Source organism: Papaver somniferum, chromosome 6 (assembly GCF_003573695.1).
Source record: "Papaver somniferum cultivar HN1 chromosome 6, ASM357369v1, whole genome shotgun sequence".
NCBI lineage: Eukaryota > Viridiplantae > Streptophyta > Magnoliopsida > Ranunculales > Papaveraceae > Papaver > Papaver somniferum.
Window position 1 is genome coordinate 29,881,223 of NC_039363.1, and position 25,220 is coordinate 29,906,442.

General features: G+C 34.9%; 3 protein-coding genes across 4 annotated transcripts; 2 read left to right on the forward strand and 1 right to left on the reverse strand.

Moving 5' to 3' along the window:
* The first annotated feature begins 809 nt into the window (after positions 1 to 809).
* Positions 810 to 3,356, forward strand: LOC113287231 (transcription factor Pur-alpha 1-like). Of its 2 annotated transcripts, none has more exons than XM_026535915.1 (5): positions 810 to 1,249; positions 1,357 to 1,404; positions 2,315 to 2,455; positions 2,543 to 2,788; positions 2,879 to 3,356. In XM_026535915.1, exons 1-5 carry the CDS (start codon positions 965 to 967, stop codon positions 3,029 to 3,031), a joined length of 873 nt encoding a protein of 290 aa, XP_026391700.1. In that variant the 5' UTR covers positions 810 to 964; the 3' UTR covers positions 3,032 to 3,356. The 2 variants fall into 2 exon arrangements, with proteins under 2 accessions (XP_026391700.1, XP_026391701.1); XM_026535916.1 differs by having other exon boundaries at positions 811 to 1,249; positions 2,546 to 2,788.
* Positions 3,357 to 11,693: 8,337 nt separating this feature from the next.
* On the forward strand, positions 11,694 to 13,198 carry LOC113290697. Its single transcript, XM_026540279.1, has 3 exons — positions 11,694 to 12,143; positions 12,424 to 12,452; positions 12,556 to 13,198. Exons 1-3 carry the CDS (start codon positions 11,694 to 11,696, stop codon positions 13,196 to 13,198), a joined length of 1,122 nt encoding a protein of 373 aa, XP_026396064.1.
* Positions 13,199 to 14,097: 899 nt separating this feature from the next.
* On the reverse strand, positions 14,098 to 15,694 carry LOC113287233 (thioredoxin-like 1-1, chloroplastic). Its single transcript, XM_026535917.1, has 4 exons — positions 15,388 to 15,694; positions 15,087 to 15,263; positions 14,838 to 15,002; positions 14,098 to 14,734 (listed from the first exon to the last, which is right to left on the reverse strand). Exons 1-4 carry the CDS (start codon positions 15,610 to 15,612, stop codon positions 14,450 to 14,452), a joined length of 852 nt encoding a protein of 283 aa, XP_026391702.1. The 5' UTR covers positions 15,613 to 15,694; the 3' UTR covers positions 14,098 to 14,449.
* Between the last annotated feature and the right edge of the window lie 9,526 nt (positions 15,695 to 25,220).

Genomic DNA, 25,220 nt, shown 5'->3' on the forward strand with positions numbered 1-25,220 from the left:
ATGAAATCACATTTGTTGTGTTAAAGAAGACTATTATGTTCTACTTTCGAAGTAAAGCACCAACAATATAATCTTTCTTGGAGTTAATCCAGTTTGAACACTTCCGTCCTATATCATTCTCTAAGAATATTGAAATACTTTTTGCAAAGAAAAAAATCACCTCATTTGTTGCTCTCTCATCGTTATCACCATTGCTGACTAAACTAAACTAATTTATAGTTGTCAATATGGATCACATGTTTTTTTGATTTTTCTATTTCGTCAGATGATTGGTTTTAAAATTAATTAGGGACAAACATGGATGGATTAAATCAAGTGATTGATATTATTTTCCAAGATATATTTTGCTGAGAACTATTTGTACTGATGTAATTAGATGTTTACCGATTAGTTTATATGCAATTGAATTTTTAAATCTATAAACATAGGTTGGATACAAAAATCATATATTAAATGCATATTTAAGCAACAATGAGAGGTTGAGCCGGGGCTATTAGGCCCCGATGATACCTAGTTTCAAATAAAAAAGGAAGTAGTTTGAGTTATTATTAGGAAAAGGATAATTAGGTAACTTCAATCACATGAGGCACCCCTTAGCCCACAATAATGGTTGGGAATAAAATTTGGATACCCTAATTAATCTAGGCATACCCCAATTTGGCCGGGGAAAAAAACTCTGCAAACATCACCCCATGATTGAGTGAAATTCGTGCCGCACTTTAGTTACCGAGGCGTACCTAGACGCACAAGTCAAAGTAAAAGTGTGCGAGTGGAAAAACCACTTAAATAGGGGCAAAAAGATGTCGACGAGAATCAGTCAAATAGAATGGCTCCAAACCCTTAACTTCAACTCAACAACAACAACAGCAACTCAAACCAGTGAGGAGAAGAAGTTAAAAAATTTAAAATAACAAGATTGCTTGTATAGAGTTCTTAGGGTTTTGAAAATCTAGTAGAGAATTGAATGGAGGGGGGAAATTCTGGTGGTGGTGGTGGAGGAGGAGGAAACGATGTTGAATTACTCTGTAAAACCCTACAAGTAGAACATAAGTTGTTCTACTTTGACCTAAAAGAAAACCCTCGTGGTCAATATCTAAAGATCTCAGAAAAAACTTCAGCTACTAGATCTACTATCATTGTGCCTGCTTCTGGCATTGTTTGGTTCTTAGATCTCTTTAATTATTATGTTACTACTTCTGATAATGATCAGCAAGAACCTCTTAGCAAAGAATTACAGCTTGATACCAAGGTTATTTTATCTTTTAATTATGTAGAGGCTTATCTTTCTTTTGTTTGTTCATAAGCTTGTTTGCTGTAATGTTTATTAAGCTAATTTACTCAATTGGCATTTTCTAGGTTTTCTACTTTGATGTTGGTGAGAATAAAAGAGGTCGCTTTTTGAAGGTAATGGATTCTAATATTCCTAGGTGCATAAAATAGTTAAAGTAATTTGTTAGCTCTTTGTAGTGGAAAAGTAACGAATGCGAAATTAATGAATGTTTATTGAAATCTATTGGCGGAACCTAGGTTTTTCCCTGGGGGATAATGAGGGAGTTATGTTTATGATAGAGATAATGAAAATTGTAATTTCAGATGTATTTATATGAATTGGATATCAGTTTGAGGTGAACAAACTAGGTTCCGACTCTAAAGAAACTAAGAAAGTAAGGGTGTATGTGTAGGCTAGATTGGGGTAATCCTAGATGTATGTGGTATATAATAGTGGAAGTTTATCATATCTGAAACAATTAAGAAGCTATACAAACTGTGGATATGTGGAGGGCCTAAAGTAGGTCTTGAAGAGTATGGTAGGGTGAAATACGTATCTGTAGCTCAAGAGTGAGATGCTGGTGTTTGTTAACACATAAGGTTGATGGTGGATAATAATGCCTTTGTTAGTTCATACTGTTACACCCAGCAATCAGTATATGGTGACATTCCTGCAAAGTGAAAGTCAGGGAATGTGATTTCATGTTGAGATCATGCTCTCGAAACATATGACTTGTTCATCTGTTATTTTTATGTGGAATCTCCAGAACCAGTCAGCCTTTTTTCAGCTTTGTCACCTCAAAAAAAGTTCTTTTATACATTGATGGATGCAGTAAAGATTGTGAATTGTTATTCTTTTTGACACTTAAGATTTGGAAAGTCTCCTTAGCCTGACTAATGTGATTCTTTTATGTTGACTTGCGTCATTGCATGCAAAGTGTTGGTCTCTCACAACTGTTTAGATACATGAATAGACTCTACAATTCCTATCTGTTGGCGTTCTTAAGATCCTCAAATAAGCTTATTAGCTTTATCCATTTGACAGGTATCAGAAGCCTCTGTCAGCAGAAACCGAAGTACAATTATTGTTCCCGCTGGAAGTTCCTGCGATGAAGGGTGGGTAGCCTTCAGAAACATACTAGGAGAAATCAATGAAGCTTCAAGGCTTCTTACTGTACCCAATCAGGTAGTTTGATGTAATCTATGGGTTCCGATTCCAAAGACCAATACATTGTGCTCATGAGCTGTTTTTTTTTTTTTTTTTTTTGTCTAGCAGCAAAATTCAGAACCTTCAGAACGTCTAGTGGGCCTATCAGATGATGTTGGTGCTGGATTCATATCCGGGCATAGCACCCAAGCAGCTACTTCATCAGATGTGAATGTTGAAAGATCAATTGAAGTGTCCCCACAAGAAGAAACCGGTAACTTGGGGGTTTCTAAGGTGATCAGAGCTGATCAAAAGAGGTTCTTCTTTGATCTAGGAAGCAATAACAGGGGCCATTTCTTGAGGATATCAGAGGTGCGTTGTAGGATTTCTACAGTAACTTTATATGCTTATACCAGTTTTTTATATGATTTAAGTTCTAATCGTCTGATACTATTCTTTTAGGTGGCTGGATCTGATCGTTCCTCCATCATTCTTCCCCTGTCTGGGTTAAAGCAGTTTCATGAAATGGTTGGTCATTTTGTTGAGATCACCAAGGATCGAATTGAGGGCATGACAGGGGCCAGTGTCCGAACAGTTGAAGCTCCACAGAGATGAATCTGAGTAGTCTTCCTGGTGAAACACAGGTTACACATTTGGTTTACCTATTTGTATGTGCTAAGTTCTGCTGTGCCATATAATCTGTCGGTCTGTTTCATCTTCCATTCGTCTTATTTTAAATAAACTGGTTTCTCTATTTGGGCACTGGAAAATCAGGATGTCAAGCAAAAATTCAAAATAATCAAACAGACCCAAAAAGGTTATTCTTACACCTGTCAGAAAGTGTGGCAAATATGTTTCGTTTTGGATCTGCTGGTGTGCAATGCATCCTATCTCATTTGTTTCTCTGTAAATCTAACCTTGCTTTGTTTGTTAGTTTCTAGTCAGTGGTGTTCAAGGACGAGTACATCTAATTTATTAGTATTAAGGTGGTATGTTGAGGCAGCTGTTACCCATGTTTCTGCACATCCATGCACACTTAATGCAAACCTGCATGGGCAAGATTCCTGTAGCAAATGTATGTAGGTATGTATCATGTTGAAAGGTATATATCTATAAACGGGTTCGGGTGTGTAGGTATTTGTCCATCTTAAGATATGAGAGACGAAACTGAGTAATGTGTTTGCAGCATGTTAAACTTCGATAACCATTGAAGCTTACACACAGTATTTAGCCACTAGGTTGAATACATAGTGTACAGTTTAGCATATATCTCTGCCTTTTTTTGAACGAACCAGAAGTCTTTAGTTATTAGCCTAAACAGCGAATGGCAGAAGTGGTAATGTCCCCAGAAGGAATTTTCCCAGGGTCCATTGTCAAATAAACTAAAATCAGGCCAAGCACGCAAACCTGAAAGAAATGCAATCTTACAAAACCGTACTTGTTGGTAGTATTTTTGCCCCAAATCGTACTTACTTATGCCATAAAGGTCATGCTTAAAATTTCCTAGCTTAATGATGTACGTTAATTTGTCTCGATGGAGTTCACATCTGTCGCTGTAAGTACGTTTACGGGCCTCTCTACACGTTCATACCCGATCCATAGCCGTGATCTGGGGAGTTTTGCTCGCCACCATGATGGTTGCAAAGGACCAACGAAGTGGCAGAAGAATACCCAGCATCCCTGCAGATAGTACAATGTGCTGCAAATGTTTACCTGACCTATCCTACCCTCATATACCGCTCAATATTATTTCTCTTGCTGCATAGTCATATTTAAAGTTGGCGAAAAGTGTTCGCCAAAATTCACCTTCCCAAAAATTGAATCGAGCGACTTCGGGTTCCTAAACAATTTGCCCAATCAGCTCAAGCAACTTTGTGAACTTGTTCAGCCTGGCTCATCATCAACCGGTGGTCATAGTGGTGGTTTAACGATATCTTCTAAACAAGATGATCAAGTACTTGGAGAATGCTTATTCTCAAAACTTCGAAGTGTGGAGCAGTGCGAAAAAGATGTGGTCACTGTTTTCAAAACTTGGCAATTTTGAAAAATCCTGATGCAAGGCTATTATTGATATTACCGAGGATGCTGGTCGATCCTTTCTTTCCTTGTTTGCTTAAGAACTACCGCATGCCATTGTTAGCCCTTCCACCTGGAATACTCTAGAACCCTTGTTAATTACTACCACTACCACCGTTTTTTGAAAAGAGATATTTTCACTTCTTATTTTAGCTTAAAAATAGGCCAAATTCAAAAAGTGAAAATATCATTTTTTTCATAAACGGAGGGAGTATTATTTATTTAATTTTTTCATAAGGAGATTTTTTATATAAATGAGACATAAAACCATGATTTATAAAGGGGATCCCAGTCCTACTAAGTGCTGATACCATTTCATCGATCCAACGGCCAGAATCGGTCGGATCTTTTTATCCTATATGAAACGATATCAACACTTAGTAGAACTGGTATCCCCTTGATAACTTGAAATTCAAAACACAACCGTGCTACAAAATAGTTTCTTTTACGGCTAGTCTTTCTTCATTCTCTGTGGAAAGGGAGGAAAAAGGGGTGAGCAAACCACGACCCAGTAGGAAGTTTCAAAAATAATAGAGTGCAATGAAATCAAACAAATGCAATAGATATGTTAGTTAAAATCATGCATAAAAAATTTCGCAATAATACTTACGCTATTATCAGCCACAAATAATCAACATTTTCTTACTCGCAATAATACTCATGTTATTCCCGGCCACAAATAATTAACATTTTCTTACTCGCAATAGCTATTCTCAGCCATAAATAATCAACATTTTCTTACTCGCAATAATACTCACGCTAGTCTCAGCCACAAATAATCAACATTCTCTTACTCGAAATCTTCAATCTAGAATTCTAGATTCTTAATCTAATTGTCAGTGTTATTCCGGTAACAAACCATTACCGTTCTCCGAACAGTCTTCCCAGGGTAGCCACCAGTGGTGGGATGCCATAAAGACCTGACATTTCAGCAACAAACATATATATTAATTCTTAATCTATTTGTCAGAGTTATTCCGGTAAACAAACCATTATTGTTCCCCGAACAGTCTTCCCAGGGTAGCTACCAGTGGTGGGATTCCATAAAGGCCTGACATTTCAGCAGCTAACATGTATATATATATTTCTATAAATCATTTCAAATCAGTGCATTTAATCCTACACACACCAAACCATGTTTGGGATCCCGAAAAAAATTAATCGAAATAAGATCCATTCACTAATGCAGTAAAATGACTTTCACAAATCTAAACTCATTTTTATTCACTACTATAATGCACCAAAATGACTTTTACAAAAATACAACTCAATAATCATTCACTAATATACTTTCACAATAATAGAGAAACACAAAACTACCTAATCAAATGTTATAAATCTAGAACAGTAAATAAACCAATAATAATTAGTAATCAATATATAAATTTTCATAAATAAACAAATTCATAAAAAAAACATAATAAATTTAAAACAATAATCATGATCATTAGATATATAAATCAATGTGATTTTAATGTTAAAATAGGTTTTAGTTTTGACATTAGGTAGAAACCCCATACCTTTTTAGCAAATCCCAAACAAGACATGCACAATTTCCAAGAACAAGAAGGATTAACGGGTCTTGTTAGCGTGTATACTCGTATACAAGTTTACGGGGATATATTCGTCCTACATTTACATGGGGAACAAAAATCAGTCGTTGGAAGTTGTAGAAAATTTATGGCTTCTTGGAACTATTTTAATTAGTTTAACATTAATCCCAGTGTAATAAATATGTCTGAATATTTCCTTCTTTACCCTTGTGAGTGTTATAGAAAATAACGTCAAGAATGGACCTAGGTTTTCAAGATCATCAACTCTTCCCGGAAGAAGATTGAACTTAAAGCTCTTCTAAAATAGCTAAGAAAAGTTATGCGTAGTGTGACGATCAAAACCAAACTAATTCTTGTCCGTCGATCTTCCTTTATTACATATAATCCGATAATTTATGATAATATTGATCAAAATCATGACCCATAACAGATTTGATGATTAACGATAATCAACGGAGTTTAATCTCAAATATACTTTTCAATTAACTTTTGTTTAATCAAACTCAAAAACAGAAAAACAATTACACTTCAATTAAATCAAGATTTGATTAGAAGCCATTTAGAGAAATTGCTGCAATTTTTGATGATCAAACAATCGCAAACTGCAGATGATAATTCTAACAAAATCTAAAACATGGGTCAATTAATTGAACACACACATTATATATATCAAAATAAGATAAGAGAAATCATTGCTCACTAACTAATTAGTAACCAATAAGTTCTTCTACTTTTCGTTATAAAATAAGTTGACTGTGTACTACCGTACTTCATCTTCAATATTTTTAAAACCAGACCAATAATATAGATGAAGTTGAACGGGTAGTTAAAATGCCAGCAGCAGACCCACCATTCAAAGGAGAGATTTCGGAGAAGTAGGAGATCAGAAAGAGAAAAACGTAAATTTTATTCTGTACAAGGGTAATTACGGAAATATGTTTCTCATTAACATAAAAACCTTGTGATTAGCTTCCCCATGCGCAAGTTCAAAATCCTATGGAGAAAGTGGGTCATCAATGGGACCTTAACCTGTATACGGGTATACAGGTTAACAGGACCCAAAATTAATAGCTTATGTGTTTCCTTCACTTTTTATCTTTTTTTATATTTGAAAAGAGGTAAAGACTAAACGGGCTAACTCAGCTGCTTGTCGTTTCAGTTTCACAGAGGATCGGGCGACTAAACGGGCTAACTCAGTAATTTTTATTTTTCAATTTTCTGAATGTTTTAACTGTTAATCTTTAACATTCATTCATAGTTTTTTAGATCCATGCTTTTATATTAATAATCTCTTTTTTATTTCTTATTTTTCTATTTCATTCTCATATTTTTCTCTTCATTTCTTGCTTTCTTTTAATGGCGTGTTAACTCTTTTCTGATTCCCTTTATGTGATTGATATTCTGTGTATTCTCTAATGGCTTTTGCCACTTTCGTTGTTGTGATCATAGCTTTTGCTGAGTATATTAACAAGCTTTTGCTTAAGGGTTCTATCTTGATTGGAATCATTGCTTTTGCTAATGGTGCTGTGATGAGGAAGTCTTGGATCGGTTTCAACTCACTATAACCAGATAGTAACTTATCCCGCCTTCCCATTTTTTCAAAAAAATTCAAAACCCGCAGAGTCAGTTGTATGCACTTATTTTGTTTCCTTAATTTGCTGCTCACGTCAACTGGTGCCAGCTTTCATTCTTCGTTATCTAGGAAAAATTCTAAATATCATTGTTACCTTGATTATCTGCCTATGAATCATCCGCAATTACATGCCAAGATTATTTGTAATCAAATATATCTCCACAACCTTATTTTCGGTTATTCTCAGAACCCTAGCTTTCATAAAAAACCAATTCGCGAAATCCTAAATTGTGAGAGCTCTTGTCATTGTTATAAGGCATACGCTAATAAGGATTCTTACGTTATGGAGGAGGTTCAATCTAGCCAACTTGTGGACTTAGTTAACAAGTTCAAGCAAGCTACTCTAGATTTGGAAGATGTTAATGAGGTTGTTGTAATAAAAAACAACAACAAGGAAGAAGAAGATAAAGATGAATGGGAAGCCAGTGCCATTGGTAAAATCATCATTGAAAGCAGAGTAAGTTATGATATGGTTGAAAGAGGAATTACTTTCACTTGGCCATTCTTGGAGAATCTAAAAATAATAGAGATTGAACCAAATATCTTTATATCCCTGGAATGGTTTACACAGAGAAACACTGGGGTTTTCAACTTTTTTGGATTCAACTCAAATACCTACTGCCAGAGCATATGAATGTCACTTCAGTTACTAAAATTGGTCAAGTTATGGGTGAAGTCATAGCTATAGAACCAAAAGATGCAATCCATGTTGGTGGAATTGCTGTAAAAGTCTGTGTCAATGTTGATCTTTCAATGCCAGTAAGAAGGGGAGTGAAATGTCCTACCAATGAAGGAGTCAACAAATGGCAACAATACTTCTTTGAGCGTCAACCCAAAGGCATATGTACCAAGTGTTACATAATTAATCACTCAAAAGATGCCTGTAAGGATGCATCCATATTCTTGAAGAAAGCTCATGAGAAGCCTTATTTTGTTGGAAAAATGAATAGCATTCGGAAAACCATATCAACTGTTGCTAAAACTAGTGATGTTGTTTCCATTAAGACTCCCGCAATCAAGAAGAATCAGAAAAAGTTTATCAAATCTAATGCCTTTGTTCCTCCAAAAGATGGTGAAGTAATCAACTTGGCATTGATGCTTAAAGATGAAGAGGTTCTGCCTGAAGAAGATAGCAGACTTGGAAAACAACATAGAGCTGGTGAAACTACAACCAATATCCCTTCTTCAGCTGAGACTTCCACTCACAACAACACTATGATTCCAATCTCTGCCCCTACAAATGCTCAATTGATCATAATTGGAGATAGGCAAATGTTACATTCACCCAATGGGAATCAGGTTTTAAACATACTCTTTATCTCCATAATTATTTCATTAGTTTCTCATCTAGATATTTATAGCTCAAGTAGGTTACTTATTTCTGCACCTGCATTTATTAGCTTTCTTCTATTTATTAATACTCTTAACTTACATCCCCATTACTTTTTGAGCTTCTTTTACCATTTAGTGTTTCAATCATTTGCATTTATTTTCCTCATTGTTCTATTTTTGACTTTTATCTTCATTCTTAATTATACTCATATAGTTAAAACTCTTACTTACATCCCTTGTCTGAGTTGTCTTAATAATTCCATTCATTACAACAGAATTAAAACCATAATAGTGTTGTTTCTTACAATTTCAGACATGAAAATTCTCTCTTGGAATGTCCAAGGATTCAAAAAAGTCAACACTAGAAATCACCTTAGTGACTTGATTAAGACGTAAAACCCTGACATTATTTTCCTCTGTGAAACTAAGATCGGTCAAGAAAAATGCAAACCTTTTATTAAACAATTCATGTATCCCAACTGTGAGTTCATTGAACCCGAAGGCCTTTCTGGTGGCCTTATTATTCTCTGAAAAAATGGTTTTCAATGTGATGTAGTTGATAGCAGCCATAACATGTTTAATATTCTTATTCAAGCTGATCCCAGTAAGCCTGAGTTTCTACTTACCTGCATGTATGGGTATAACAAGTACAACAAAAAGAAACAACAATGGGAGTATTTACATCAAATAAGTAGAAATAACTCTATCCCTTGGATAGTGCTAGGAGACCTGAACTTTCACTTAGCTGATCCTGATTCACAAACTTCCTCTTCTACAGATGGTTGGGTTAACACAATTGTTTATAATAGTGGTCTTGATGATATAGGGTATGTAGGAAAGAATTACACTTGGACTAGCAACAACACAGGAACAGGTGATAGAAGATCTAGACTGGACATGGCTTTAAGGAATGGTGGCTGGAATGCAAACTTTCCTAATTCCAGATTGATTCACTTAAATCAAGTAGGTAGTGATCATAGCCCTATAATGCTAGTTATTGATAATTCTACTCCTACTCTTTGGAAGCCATTTAAATTTTTTCTCACTTGGTTAAATGATAATACTTTCTCTACTGTTATTGCTAATGCCTGGAAGAACAATGTGAATGGCTCACCTGGTTATCAATTAGTCAATAAACTTAAATTCACCAGAAGAGATCTATCCATATGGAATAGAGAACATTTTGGTGACATAAATCAAATTATTGACAAGTTGCAAACCGAGTTGGATTCTCTACAAAACCAAGTTCAAGATACAAGTACTCATTCTCAAATCATCAAAATAAATTAAGAACTCAACAAATGGCACAAATACAAATCTGAATTCTATCAGCAAAAATCCAGTGATTATTTCATCAAGGAAATGGACAACAACAACAAGTATTTTTACACCAAGATCAACAGAAGGAGAATTAGGAACAACGTTGACTCAATTAAAGATCATAATAACAATTGGCTGCAAATTAGAGATGAAATTGCTCAACATATCACTTCTCATTTCAAGAACATCAGTACTTCTGTGGTTCCACATCTGAATGAAAGCCTTTTTAATGTTATTCATACCATTATCACTGTTGAAGAAAATACAAGTCTTGTTAAGGTACCTTCTCATGAGGAAATTCATTCTACTCTCAAGAGCATGGAAAACTGGAGTGCACCTGGTCTTGAAGGATTTCAAGCAGGTTTTTACAAGAGCCAGTGGGAAATTGTAGGTGAGGATGTATGCTCTATGGTTATCAGATTCTTCCACACCATGCATTTACTCAAGCAAATCAATCAGACTTACATCTCTCTTATTCCTAAGAAGAAGAAGGTTGTTTGTACTGCTGATTTTAGGCCAATTGGCTTATGTAATACTTCATATAAGATCATTTCCAAGATTCTGGTTAACAGGATGAAACCATTAATGTCAAAGATCATCTCACCTTTTCAAGATGCTTATGTCTCTGGAAGGTTAATCAGTGACAACACAGTTATTGCTCAAGAAATAATTCATTCAATGAAAAAGAAGAGGGGTCAAACAGGTTGGTTGGCCTTAAAACTTGATATGTCAAAGGCCTTTTACAAATTAGAATGGGGTTTCTTGGTCAAAGTACTTCAATATTTGTGACGATTTCTGTAACTTGGTTTTTCAGTGCATAAGCATTACTTCTTTGTCTGTTATGTTGAATAAGACTCCTTGTGAAGCTTTTAATCCAACTAGAGGAATAAGGAAAGGTGATCCCCTATCACCTTACCTTTTCATTCTTGCTATGGAATTCTTATCAAGACATCTCATTGATGCTCAACAAGTTAACAACATTAAAGGTATTAAAGTGGCTAACAATTCACCTGCCATTAATCATTTGCTTTTTGCAGATGACTGCTTGATATTTACTCAAGCAAACCTTACTTCTGTGAACAATCTACTAGAGTTACTTCATAATTTCAGCTCTCAGTCTGGGCAAGTCATCAATTTTGACAAGTCTGCAGTATATTTTAGCAAATACACCAATCCAAGTGTGGCTGATACTCTAACACAAATACTTAGAGTCACGAGGATGAACTCAAAAGAAAAATATCTTGGTTCTCCATTCATTCTGGGACATTCTAAGCAGGAATCTTTTAAAGATATACAATAGAATTTTGAACACATATATTCTACTTGGAATTCTTCTTCTTTGTCACAAGCTGGAAGATTAACCATGATTAAACATGTCTTCAACTCTGTGCCAGTGTACCAGATGGGAACTTTCAAGTTTCCAAACAATATTCTCAACAAGCTCACTTCCATTGAAATAGGGTTTTTATGGGGTCACAACTCTAACAGAGGGATGAACCCAATTGGTTGGAACAAAGTATGCAAACCTAAAGAGAAAGGAGGACTTGCCATTAGAGATCTGGAAAAGCTAAATCTTGCCTTACTCACTAAGATAGCCTGGAGAATATGTACTAAGTCTGATAAATTAATGGTTCAAGTGATTAGAGGGAAATATTTCAAAATGGAGATATTCTTCACTAGCAGATTGAAGCTAAAAGTTGTTCTTACACTTGGAATGGCATTACCAAAGGAATGCATATTATTCAGGAGAATTATTTCATGGAAGTTAATAATGGTGTCAAAACCAGAATATGGCTTGACAGGTGGATACCAGGTATGACTACACCTCCCATCCCAGCCACTGAATCATACAGATTTTATGAATTTGTCTATGAATTGTTCATGCCTAACACCAACACTTGGAATGTAACAATTCTGAATCAATTATTTGACAATGAAACGTCTAATATGATTCAAAGGCTGTATATTAATCTCAATAAGGAAGATGAGATGATCTGGATGCTAGCAAAGAATGGGGTATTCTCAGTCAAAAGTACATACAATATGCTAACAAGATGCCAGAGTCAAGTTGAAATAAATGGAAATCCTGTCAGTACTTCAGTTTGAAAGAATTTATGGGGATGTAATTCTGCTCATAGGATAAAACTCTTTTCATGGAAATGTATAAGAGATCTGAATTCCACCAGAAGTAAGATTGCTTTGTATGATGCTGATATATATGCCAGTTGTGGTGTTTGTGGCCTAAGAGAAGAAACAATGGAACACTTGATTTTCGAATGTTCTCATGCTAGAGCAGTCTGGAGAGATGTAAACATTGATATTGAAGCAGTCAAAAGAAGTTTTGATAAAGTCTCCAACTGGGTGTTAAGTTGGTTTTCTTCTAGAAATTATGCTGCAGATGAAAAATATCTCTACACCCTCATGATAGGAATATGGGTTATATGGAAAGATCGTTGTGATAAAATCTTCCAGGGAGTATCTCTTAATCACTCCTCTTCTGCTCATAAGATAAACTATAACTTATCTTCACACTTGCATAAAACAGGAGATAATTCCACTGAATTACAGGATAACTGCATTCCTAGATGGTTGCCTCATGAGGAGGGAGTTTTAAAGTTCAATGTTGATACTTCATTTGATCATAATACTAACCAACTTGGAACTGTTGTTGCTTTACGTGATCACACAGGGCAATGCATCAGGGGAAAATACACAGATGGAGTTTTAAGTGCTGAAATGGGAGAATGCATGGCAATAAGAGAGGCTCTGAGTTGGGCGAAAAGAATGCAATGCTTAAGTATTCATGTGGAGGCTGATGCAGAGCTGGTTATTCAATCAATAAATGGAATCTCATTACTCATTCAATGAGAGAACAGAAACTTAATTAAAGAGATTAAGCAATTATCTCTGAGTTTTACTCATTGTATTTTTTCTTTTACTAAACGTTCTAATAACCAAGTAGCTGATTATATCTCTAAAACAGTCAGAGAAACAGCTAACGAAATAGAAGTAGATGCTGGTTTTTCTGAAGCCGTTTGTGATCTTCTCGCAAAAGATCAAGTTAACATCCTTATTCAAAAGCAATAAAATCTTTCTTTGTCAAAAAAAAAAGAAAAAAGAGGTAAAGACTAAAGTGAAAAAAAAAAGTAAAAGGAAAGAGAGATGAAAGTGATGGGTAAAAATGTTTTGGGTTTTTGTGTTAGGAGACAGAAGAGAAGATGAAAGTGACGCCTCTTTTATTTTCTTTTTTCTTTGTTTCACACGTTTTTGGTAAAAAAAAACTGTAGATAATTATTATTTACCATTCAAGTCTTGATAAGGGACATACTATTTTATAAACACACCCCAATATTAAAGTACATGCACTCAAACACATAATAATATAATAGTGACATCAAAATTAACAAAGATACATGCACATACATATATACACAACCCACGTTACACACATTCACCATAATTAAAAATCATCTTTAATATTTTATTTCATATAATTAAAACTAAATATTTATTCTTTTAAAATTAAGTTTTAAATCACGGTGCGAATAAAATAATTATGAGTGGATTTTATGCGCCAAAATCCTATTAAGAAAATTAGGCGATGTTACATCTCCGGTCAGTTATGTACTTTTGCAACAGAAAAGTGAGAATCTAAGAAGTATACTTTTGCAACAGAAAAGTGAGAATACAAGAAATAGAACAGATAAACGTATTTACATTTGGATCAAACACAATCGAATCTAAAATTTACAGTAACAGATACCCCGTTTAACCTAAGACCCCAAATGAATAATATTATTATTGATACAACTATATATATTTCTACAAATGGCTCATCCAAACTAAGCCAAGATGCATTGACAAACAAAGTAAAAAGGACATCACTATAAATGCAGGCAAGTTCCGTCAAAAACACACACCAGCCTGCAACTACATAACATATATGTACAATCCCAACACAGGAGAACTGTAATCTGTGTTCCTCTCTATCACCATCTCTCCCTCTAAAAGGTGGATGATGAGTACATAGTACATAGTATAATCTATACATAAGAAGGAGAAAAAAAGGGTAACAGTCAAACGGAACGTGGGTTGATATTACTTGAATCAAGATTATCCTCATCTCCCGGCTGCGATCAAAGTTTTTCCATCAGAATCTTTGATGGTTTTAGAAGAGTTCGAAGGAAGTGCATAATTTAAGTATGCAGGAACTGGTTGTGGTTTCTGTTGTTCAGCAGGAATAGGTTCTTGTTCTTCGGTTGGTTTTGGTTTTGGTGTATAATTGAAGGAAAGATCCTTGTTTGCAGCCAAAGCAATAAGTTCTGCTTCTTCTAGCCCTTTTGTTGGACCTATACTACATCTATCAGTAGTGTGCTTCGCCAATGCATCCCTGAATTTCTTAATCTGTACAAAAACACAACAGTGGATTGGATTTATTCATCAAATTGCACGCAAAAATAAGGACCAAATGAATCTTCTCTAGACTCTAGAGGGTTGAATAACTTACGGTGGCATTGGTGCAGCTGAAGCTACAGAGACGACCATGGGCACCTCTGTAAAATCTAAAGAATGGAAGAACGTGAACGTTGAGGCTATAACTCATTGATTTATGCTCCTCATAATTCACCTGAAGGAACTGAACATCTGGGTTCATCTCTGCAAATTGACAGATCTGCAACACAAATCCAATCATAAAAAAAATAAAAAATATTTTTCTTTCTATGTATTTTATGAAGATCAAGATCAAGGTAAATACCTTTGGATGAAGTGCTTTGCAACCACCACATCCAGGAGAAAAGAAATCAACAATAACTAATTTATCTCCTGCATTTGACAAAGAATCGACCAGATCTTGTGCAGATGTAATCTCTTTCATGTTTTCTTGAAGTCCCTTTTGCCACCATTTCTGGGCTTTTCCAATTAAAAGGCTCATCTGCATATCAAGTTATTAAATTAGTACAAACCCGTTAAAAGATCTAAGTTGAATCTCAAAGCAAAATCCAAATTTAACGATATACCATATAAAGTCATTTACATTTTATTTTCTGAAAACAGACCTGTATAGGCAAAACTTTAAGATTTCCTTTTCTGGGTTCTTTTCGTTCAATTTTTTGTTGAACAGAAATCCTTCGGCCATGAAAATCAGTATCCAAAAAGGACTTAATAGGTTGGACTTTTAAAGAAGAGTTAGTAATATATGAGTTCTTGAGTGAAGAAGATGAAGAGGAATTGTAATATGTATGAGAAAACAGATTAATTTTACTCAGAATTTCAGTAGCCATTCTATTCGTATCAATACAACCAGATATATTAATCACAGAAGAAGAAGATAAGTAGTTGAGGAGAAAAGTAAAGGAGGAGGAAGAAGATGAACCTTTTTATTGCTTTGTCTTGAAGAAGAAAAGGGAGAAAAGTGGATATAGTAGACTTTCCATCTTCGCCGTCAAAAATCAAAGGTTTGGTTGATGATGTGAATGAAGAGTTGAGATGTGTTTTCCTTCTGATTAATTCTAGGAGTATTTTTTGAAGTGGATAAAGTGAAGTTTGAATGTGGATGCGAAAAATGTACGTGGTGTTCTCTAAGTACAGACACGTAGCTGTGGGAACTATTGGGAAACATTGAATATTGAGAGAGAAGAAAAGGAAAGAAATGGATTATCATACAGGCCCGTTAACGTTTGTCTTCATTTGTCGACATTTTTTTTTCTTCTAAGTATGAGAATACACGTACATACTATTGGGAGAAGAAAAAAAGAGAAATGGATCTCTGAAGGGGTGATCATTTTATCGGTCATCACGGATTTATCCGGGACCAATCGTATTTGTGCGGATGGATGTCCACACCGTTTGTTAATGAATTGGATGCGGATGGAATTTTTAAAATCCAACGGATTACGGATTGGACCCGAATGTAAGCTTGAAAATCCGTTGGACATCCATACCCGTTAAATTAAGGGCATTCATATAGTTTCTAGAAAATATATGTATAATTTTAGAATTTTTAGGTGTTTGCTTAAAGTGTTGTTCATGACACTTCTATATTTATATACATATATAAAACGTGTGGGTTCTTTAAGAAGTCATCTATATAGGATTTATTTTTTTCATTATAAATTTTAACTAACACAAATCCATCGGATTATCCGCACCCAATCTGTTTATCCGTGCATTCATTAGAGGCAAATCAGTTGGATGTTGGATTGGATGCGGATTCCAAATTTGAAATCTGTAGTGTATTGGATTGGATGCGGATGATGTGAAAACCGGTCCATACCGGACATGCTCATCCCTATCTCTCATGGAGTGTAAGAAACTCGTTACAGTTTGTCTTTATTTGTCGACGTAAGAACTATTATGGAATACATACAGACCCGTTAGGCCGTTACCATTTGTCTTCATTCATCGTTCGATATGAATATTGGGAATGGACCATCTCATAGTAGAAGAATATTAGAGACCCGTTACCGTTTGTCTTACTTATCGACGTAAGTACTACTCCATCCGTCCTTATTATCAAAGCGGAGAAGTGGAAATCTCTTAAATTACGAAATTGTTTGATTTTCACGTTTTTTTCCTGTTTTGACATAGATTAGGATATGTATAGGGGTGTAAATAATACCCGAAAATACTCGGCCTGCCTGTATCCGCCCGAGCCCGTCTGTAACCGAAGTAGCTCAAAACCTGTTATGGCCCGTCATGGACCACCCGGCCTGGCCTGGATTAATTTATTGGGCGGTCTCGGGCTTTGCGATTAATTATGATGCCCGGCCTGATACCCGGCCTGGTGCCCGGCATGAAAGCCTTTTATGTGTCATTAATCATTTAATATCCTCTTAAAAAGACTTAAAAGTTACAATTTTATAATTGTCAATTTTGTGTCAAGAAAAATAAAATATATAATTATTTTTACTTATAGTTAACCTTTTCAAAACATTAATGGAAATATATTTTCTTATTAGAAAGTTTATTATACTCTAATTAATTATTTATTATAAGCTAAAATTAAAAATTTGTCAGTGTAATTTAAATATAAAATAATACTATCACTTACGATATGCGATGTTGGAAAGGAAAGGATATTGTATTTAATACCGTTCATTTGAAAATTTAAACTTAAAAAAAAAAATCAAAATAGTGGCCTGTCCGGCCCGATCTGGCCTGCCCGTATAAAAAGCGGGCTTTGGACGGTCTTTGAGTAGCAAATTATCTATTTGTGCCCGGCCTGTCCGGCCTGAATTTGTTTACGGGCTCACAAATATTAAGCCTGGTCTGCCCGGCCTGTCTTAGTTTTTGGGTCAGACGGCCCGGCCTGCCCGAATTTACACCCCTAGATATGCATGTCAAAAGACATTTCGGAATCAAAAATTTGCATATCTAGTGGGGCTAGAAAGACTCAATATTCCTCCATTATAATAGGGATAGAGGGAGTACTATACAAAAAAAAAAAAAAAAAAAAAAAGGAAAAAAAGTAAACACTACATGTGGTCCAGTCTTTTAAGGTCCGTCTGGCGCAATCTAGTTGGAGGAGGGAGTGCGGGCGAAGGGTGTATTAGAGCATCCCTAACATCATGTCGCAAAAATCCTATGCGGAAATCACGTACCTCCATTTGCGGAGATTTTCATGTCCAAATGTTCCCTTTTCTCTTAAAACTCGGGTTGTACCCTGTATTTTCGATTTAAATAAACATACAAATATATTATTTTAGTATAGTTTCATATTAAATATAAAACTAATGACAAGGAGATGCGTCTGAAAGTGTAGTAAAACTTTCTCTAACACCTTCATATTTAGTATTTCATCCCTTCTAGTTTGTAAGGATTAACTATTGGAGGTAAATTTATGTAAAATAGGTCTAGAATACTATATGTCATGAAAAGACAAGTTTTTCGCCTCCTATTCGAGATGCTCTTAGGGGCAGCATTAGCAAGTTCAATGTTTGGCATGAAAATTGGGAGAACCTAAGTATCATAGTGCCTAATGACCGCAACATTTCTATTCTCTCTAATAAAATAAGAGAGACCCAAAAACCCTAAAAGCACCGCTGCTCCGATCTGCTCTTGAAAAGGTGGGGGTACCAAAATACACTACCAATTTTTTCTTAGGCAATCTATATGGAGAAACTTAAATACAATTCCGAGAGTTCAACTTAATGAATCTCAATCAAGGAATAATATTTAGATTTATATCTCTTTCTCTCACAATCATAAAGTTAACATAACCTAATCCGTGAATCTAATTTACGTGTGAGAGTTCTTGGACGACCTCAAAAATCAGTATCCAAGAATATATCAAGTCGTATCCAATAAAAAAGGATGGATGTATCTACTTTTACTGATTTACGTACAACCTGTGGTATTTCAATTATAAAGATAAACAATATAATGTGGAAAAAGAAATAACACAGACACCAGAAATTTTGTTAACAAGGAAACCGCAAATGTAGAAAAAACACGGGACCTAGTCCAGATTGAACATTAACTGTCTTAAGCCGCTACAGACACTAGCCTACTACCAATTAACTTCGGACTGGAATGTAGTTGATACCAAATTAAAACCTCACATCAATTCAGTTACAGTCACGCTCCTTACGCCTCTTGAATCCCAGCACGACTCCGCGCAATTGATTCCCTGCTTCAACTCAATTGAAGACTTTAAACCAATTTGCCTCCCACAGATAAGCCTATTTGTGTGATTTCCTTTTTGATCGTAGATCAAGGTGAGACTTGAAATTGATAGCAATAGAAAAAGTCTAGCTAACCTCAAAATCCGGACTTATGCTTCCCGAAGGGCATCCTAGATTATTATTCACCTCACAAGTATTAAACTTGTGGAATCAACAAAGTCTGAGACGAAGAGAAATCTGATGATTTCTATATATCTTGATTGATAGAGCAAGCTCAACAATCAAGCAAGATCAGGATACTTGATCTATCAAGATAAAAGATAGCTGGACCTGGCTTTACGAATCCGTATGAAATCTTTGTAGTTGCTAAACCCTATAAGGGTTTTAGGAAGAGTACGATTCTAGTTTACAACTAGGACACACAAAAATAGTGTGATGATTCAAAGATCCCAGTTGTTTGAGGCTACCCTTTTATATACTTTCAAAGCTAAGATAAGATAGCTAAGATAGCTTTAGGTTTAAGCTAAGATAGCTTTGAAACCAAGCAAAGAATATCTATCGTTAGATGAATCTTTGAAATGTGATTGGGATATCAAGATATACGCTCTGGTTAGGATGAACTGTAACCGAACTGTGTGCAAAGACAACGTTCATAAATGGTTGGTCGAAACTAGCCGATTGAACTATAAGCTTAATCATTTTCAAAAACACTTAAGACTTTTAAGTTTGATCACAACCATAGGTTATGATGTGATTAATCATGTGTGCATAGTGTTCTTATAGATCTATTCAAATGTTAATTATCTCACAGAAATATTTTTTTGTGCATCTGAAAATATTCAACAGGGTAAGTACGTGTACTTCAACCTTGTTCGTGACTATATTTGTCATGGTACATGTATCGGTATGTGTACCCTTAAGACAAATATAAGTTCCAGAATATACAGAACTTTTACGGAATGCGTACTGGGTATGGTTACTACACCGGTATCAGAACCAAAAGTTTTTTTTCGGTATGCATACTAGGTATGCGTACTATTCCAGGTTCACGAGTTCACATAATTTTTGTGGTATGGATACCGGGTATGCGTATCACTAAGTCGTTGCCAAACTATAGCTACGCCGGTACGTGTACTTGGTACAGGTACTACGGCTCCGAATCGATGACAGTTTTCCCAGTTTGTGAAACTGGTATGCATATTGTCTTGTATCTAGATTTTCAGTAGTTCTACTTTTCTCTCTAGATCAATTTGAAACATTCCCAAATAACATCAATGACACATATCACTGTTCCAGGATATTTACAAATGATAATATTGAATCATAATTTAGATTACGAATAATAAATCGTCCTAAACCAAAATTAATCAAGTATAAACAAATATTCATTAAGCTTAGTCATATATATTTCGAGAACTAATTACCAAGATAAACTTGACTCGAAATTCTTGATATGCTTACGATAGTCTAATTAGTTATGCAACAACGTCTCACAGATAGAAACATGAATATATAACTTGAGAAATAGGTGGTTCAGTCTTCACTTACCTTTTGTTGAAGAAGTTCTCCAAAAGCTTCGGTTGATCTTCGCCTTCAAACGGTAGAACGCAATAATGACTGCCGTGATGTCCGTTTCTCAACTAATCTTCTACCCTAATCCGAGACTTAACTAATTGTAGATTAGAAATCAAGATATAGTTTTGAAAACTAAATTTGACGACAAGCTTGAGATATTAACACTTGTGAGTTCGACCGAGCAATGCTCTAACAATCTCCCCCTTTATCAATTTTAGTGACAAAACTATCAATATATATGGATAAAAAATAAATCTTCAAAAACTTCTTGAATCCATCATGCTTGATTTCCTTGGTTTCTTTAATTCCTTGAATTCTTCGTTAATTCAAGTTTCCATGATTTCGGACGTGTTCAACTCAGCATCGTTCTTGTTGAAAATATGTAGTAGTAACAACTTTGAAAACAAATATTCTCAATCGTCGTTATACATAAACATAATATTATAATCTTATCCAAAGTTCAATTACATCACAACTCTGAATTAATACTACGATGATGTGTTTCTCCCCCTTAATCAATACTTGCATCTTGTTAGAGCATAGCTCGGTTGAACCCACCAAGCGTTGGTATGTCAAGTTTGGTTGTCATATTTTAGTCAACCAAAACTCATTTAAAGAGTCGTACTAAAGTCAACTTCATATAAGTTAACTTGAAAGTATTAGGATATGAGACATTACAAGTATTGCGAAGACTTGAAGAAGTGATGACGTAAGGAGCTACAACGACAATATCATCCTTCCACTTGAGGTTAGTGATATTTGACTTGAACTGTTTCATTCCCAAACATATCTTTCAAGTCGTGCATATTGAAAACATAACTGCGAAGCATGAACAATTACACTCTAGTTAGACGTAGTATTAAGGAATACAATATGAAGTATAACGCTTACCTTTTGAACTCCGTATATAAGACATCGACATAATCGTTTGAATGCTATCGTGATTATGTATGGGTATGAGGTGAATATTTTATTCTAGGAAACAATGTTTTACATTAGTTTAAAGGAAGTAAATTCATGAACTTGTTTCGTTAATCGAAAGGGAAATCGCTAGGATTATTGGTATTGTTATTCATCACATATCTTTTGAACTACCAATATGTGTGATTAGGATAACCCTTCATGACTTGTTTATGTTCTTGGTAAAACGATTCACAAAGGCCTGACTTCTGTATTGGTATGACTTTTATTAGTGAAACCGATTTTAAGTAATCACCTGAGATGGTATGATCGATTTAGTGTTATTGGTATGACCAACTCTAGGCAAAGGGGAACCGATCCCATGAAGAGGTGCAACCGGTCACAAAAGGGGAATCGATCCTTGTAAGAGGTGCAACACATTTTTAGTAGATGGGGGAACCGATCCTATGAACATGTGCAACAAGTTTTTAGTGGAAGGGAACCGATCCTATGGACATGTGCAGCAAATACAAGTAGTTACCATAAGTATGTGGGGAACCGATCCTAGTACCTAGTCAACCTAATTTTTAGAAAGCTAGTGTGACTATGCACAGTACCCACATGGAGGTAGAACCGAAAGTTGTTTTGGTAGAACCGTGAAACCCATGATTTGTGATTGAGTGTTCTTATATCAATCACGTAGTTCTTGAAAGTCAGATGAACCAATTACAAACTCTTTTGGAAGTGTGGCAAATATGTTTCAAGATTGTAAGTATGAAAAAGGACTTACAAAGTAAAGATGACGACATACTTTGAACATGTGCAATAACGCTTATCTTTTATTGTTCAAAGATATTGCTTATTAGCTAAAGGAAAATCCCGGATCGAAAAATAAGTTGAGAATCTTTTAATTAAGGTTTTTAATTTTAATTTTATAAAATAAAAATTGGTAATGTGCATTTACTAATTGGAGATTTTCTAAGAGATTTTCGGTCAATGTTTGGACAAAGCATTTCCAGGAATTATGGAAACCGAGTCTGGAATATATTGCATATCTTGATAATATTTTCGGTTTGGAAATTCCTTGGTTTCCAAACTTCCTTGGTATATAAATATCAAAGTTTGCATTTCTAGCAAACTAATCCTCAGAGCCAGCAAAACTACCTAGTTGTGTTGTTACTGGTGGAGCCGCCTATTCAGAGAGGAAAGTAACCTAATTAGGCGAAATCTCTTAAGGCCGTTCAATTTAAAGACTTATTTGGGATTGAGAAGCTCTATTAGTACCATTGGTGGGAAACTAGATAATTGCGGTTTATTATTAGTTTTCGATTGATTTTATTGACTAACGATTGTTGAACTTTGATTGCACCTAGTTTGTTTATGCTTGGGAATCTTCTCTTCTGATATAAGATTCACTCAAACTAGTTCGAAGTTTCGACGGGGATCTTTAGACTGTTTATAGTTCTAAAGACGTCTTGTGATAATCCATTGTCAACAGACTCCGTTATGTGTGTGATTGATCACAAGAGATTCAAGTTGATTGTGTGCAGGTGTTTATTGAAGATCTAAGAAGATTTGAAGACAAAGAAGACTTTGAAGATTTCTGATTTGGGTTCATAATCTTTGGTGTGCACAATACTTGTTTCGGTTAAAGAGGATCCAACTATAATCAATTTATCCTTGTGGTGGATTGGATTGATTAGTTGAGTAGATCGGCATCAATACGTTTCTTTGTGATTCAAAGTATTGATTGCAAAATCTAGACAATCACTTCGGTAATTGTTAGTAGATAGATCTAAGGACCTGACAAAGGAGATTATTGAGATAAACGGAAGAGCCTTTTGTCGAACTCACATCACTTGGTTGAAAAGAGTTGATACCAAACAGATTTGTTGTTCCTTTACTGTTTGGAATACGAACCAAAGGAATTGTTCCAAGTACATGACTTATTACAAGTTGGAGGCGTGGGAATACATACGGAACTAGGTGAACTATAGGTTTAGTTGCTTTGTCTCAACTATACGAAGTTGGTTTGATTTTGTATAGCGGCTTAATCCTGAGAGTATTCAATTCTGGACAAGGTCCCGAGATTTTTCTGTATTTGCGATTTCCTCGTTAAAAAAATCTTGTTGTGTCTTTTACTTTTTTATTTTCGCACTTATAATTGTTTTCATTATAATTAGAAGTAAAATACACAAACGTTAATTCCTATTTACTTGATAGTAATCCTATTGTGTTTGGTTAAGTCCGAACCTCTTATCAAGTAAACATACTTCGTTGTTGTATTGTCTCGATCTCGTATCCATAGACGATCACACGAAGTGTGAACCGATTAGTTGTATTGTCACGACTCAGTCCATAGACAATCACTTTCTGAGAAAGGACTTATAGGTGGAAAAGTTTTAGATTGAGGTATATTTGGGTACCCTCGTCTTTTCAATTTGTATTAGAGCAGGCAAACACGAAAAGATCTAACAATCTATGTTTGGTGCGATCCAACCTATAATAAATTGAATCTAATGGTCGATTCAGTTAACGTAACAGCAGGATTTGACTACTTAAAAAATTTGTGGTGGAAAACGCGAATGAAGTGTGTAATACTCTTGTTCCTAAATGTTTTAGGGATTGGAATTATGTCCATGTATGTCTTGGAAGACTTACATAATCAGTGGGACATCATAGAATTGTATATCATTGTCTTGGATACTAATATGTTTAGTAGTAATGATACGATACTCTGTGAGACAGGTTGTATCTCGAAAATGCATAAGATTCCTGTCAGAATTTTTCATTATATGAACCATGACTATTGCGTTCGAGAAAAATCTGGAATCTTAAATATATTTTGGATAAATTACCAAAGTATATATATGTACATTTTCAGAGTAAAGATTGTCAATGTATTGCCGTATAAGAGACGATTTTGGAAGATATGTATTCTTTCAAGGAATGAGTTTTCAGTTAATATCTCTATTAACAATGGATTGCTTCATACACCTCACAACTGTTTTAATGAAGCAAGTGATCTTTCTGATGGTATTTTTTAAAAATATCATATTTTGTTCAAATTTATATCTGTATACTCTAGTAAATTCTTGAGTAAATTTTAAGTGATATTATCAAATTCTGGTAATCAAAGAGTAAACAGATTTTTGGACAAAAACATGGAATCAATCCGAAATAAAGATCCAGTCCATAAAAAACCGGTTTTCCAAAAGAAAGACCTAGATACAAAATCGAATTGTTTCCCCACAAGCCTTGGTTTCCGATTTTGTTAGTATTTCCTAAAACTAGTTAATTTCGGTCTTTGATTTCAAGTCTTCCTATAAAAGATAATCTATTGATATGTGTTCAAACATATTGGGGAAGATTGGTCAAAACCGTAACTAGGGTTTTTCATATTTTCGCAAGTATGAGAAAGAGGAAATCAAGAGAAGAAATCTCTGAAACTGACAAGTTTGTCTTGAATCCATTTATTCCTCCTGGAGATATTGAGAAAATCAAGTATCCTCACTTGATCAAAGGGAAGCATGATCTTACAAATTTTGTAGATAACACATGTTTTGAAGGATATCAAGCTTTGAAGGGAGTAAGCTTCACTGAAGAAAAGAGATTTGATCCAGATGTTTCAGCAACCATCTATGTGAAATTTGTTCAAGACCGAATCTGGGGAAATATGTTCGGATTTGAAAAATATTCACCTGATATAGTAAGAATTTTTTATGATAATATTCACAATATTAATCATGAAAAACTCACTTTTAGCACCTTGGTTGGAAGTACTTTTCTTC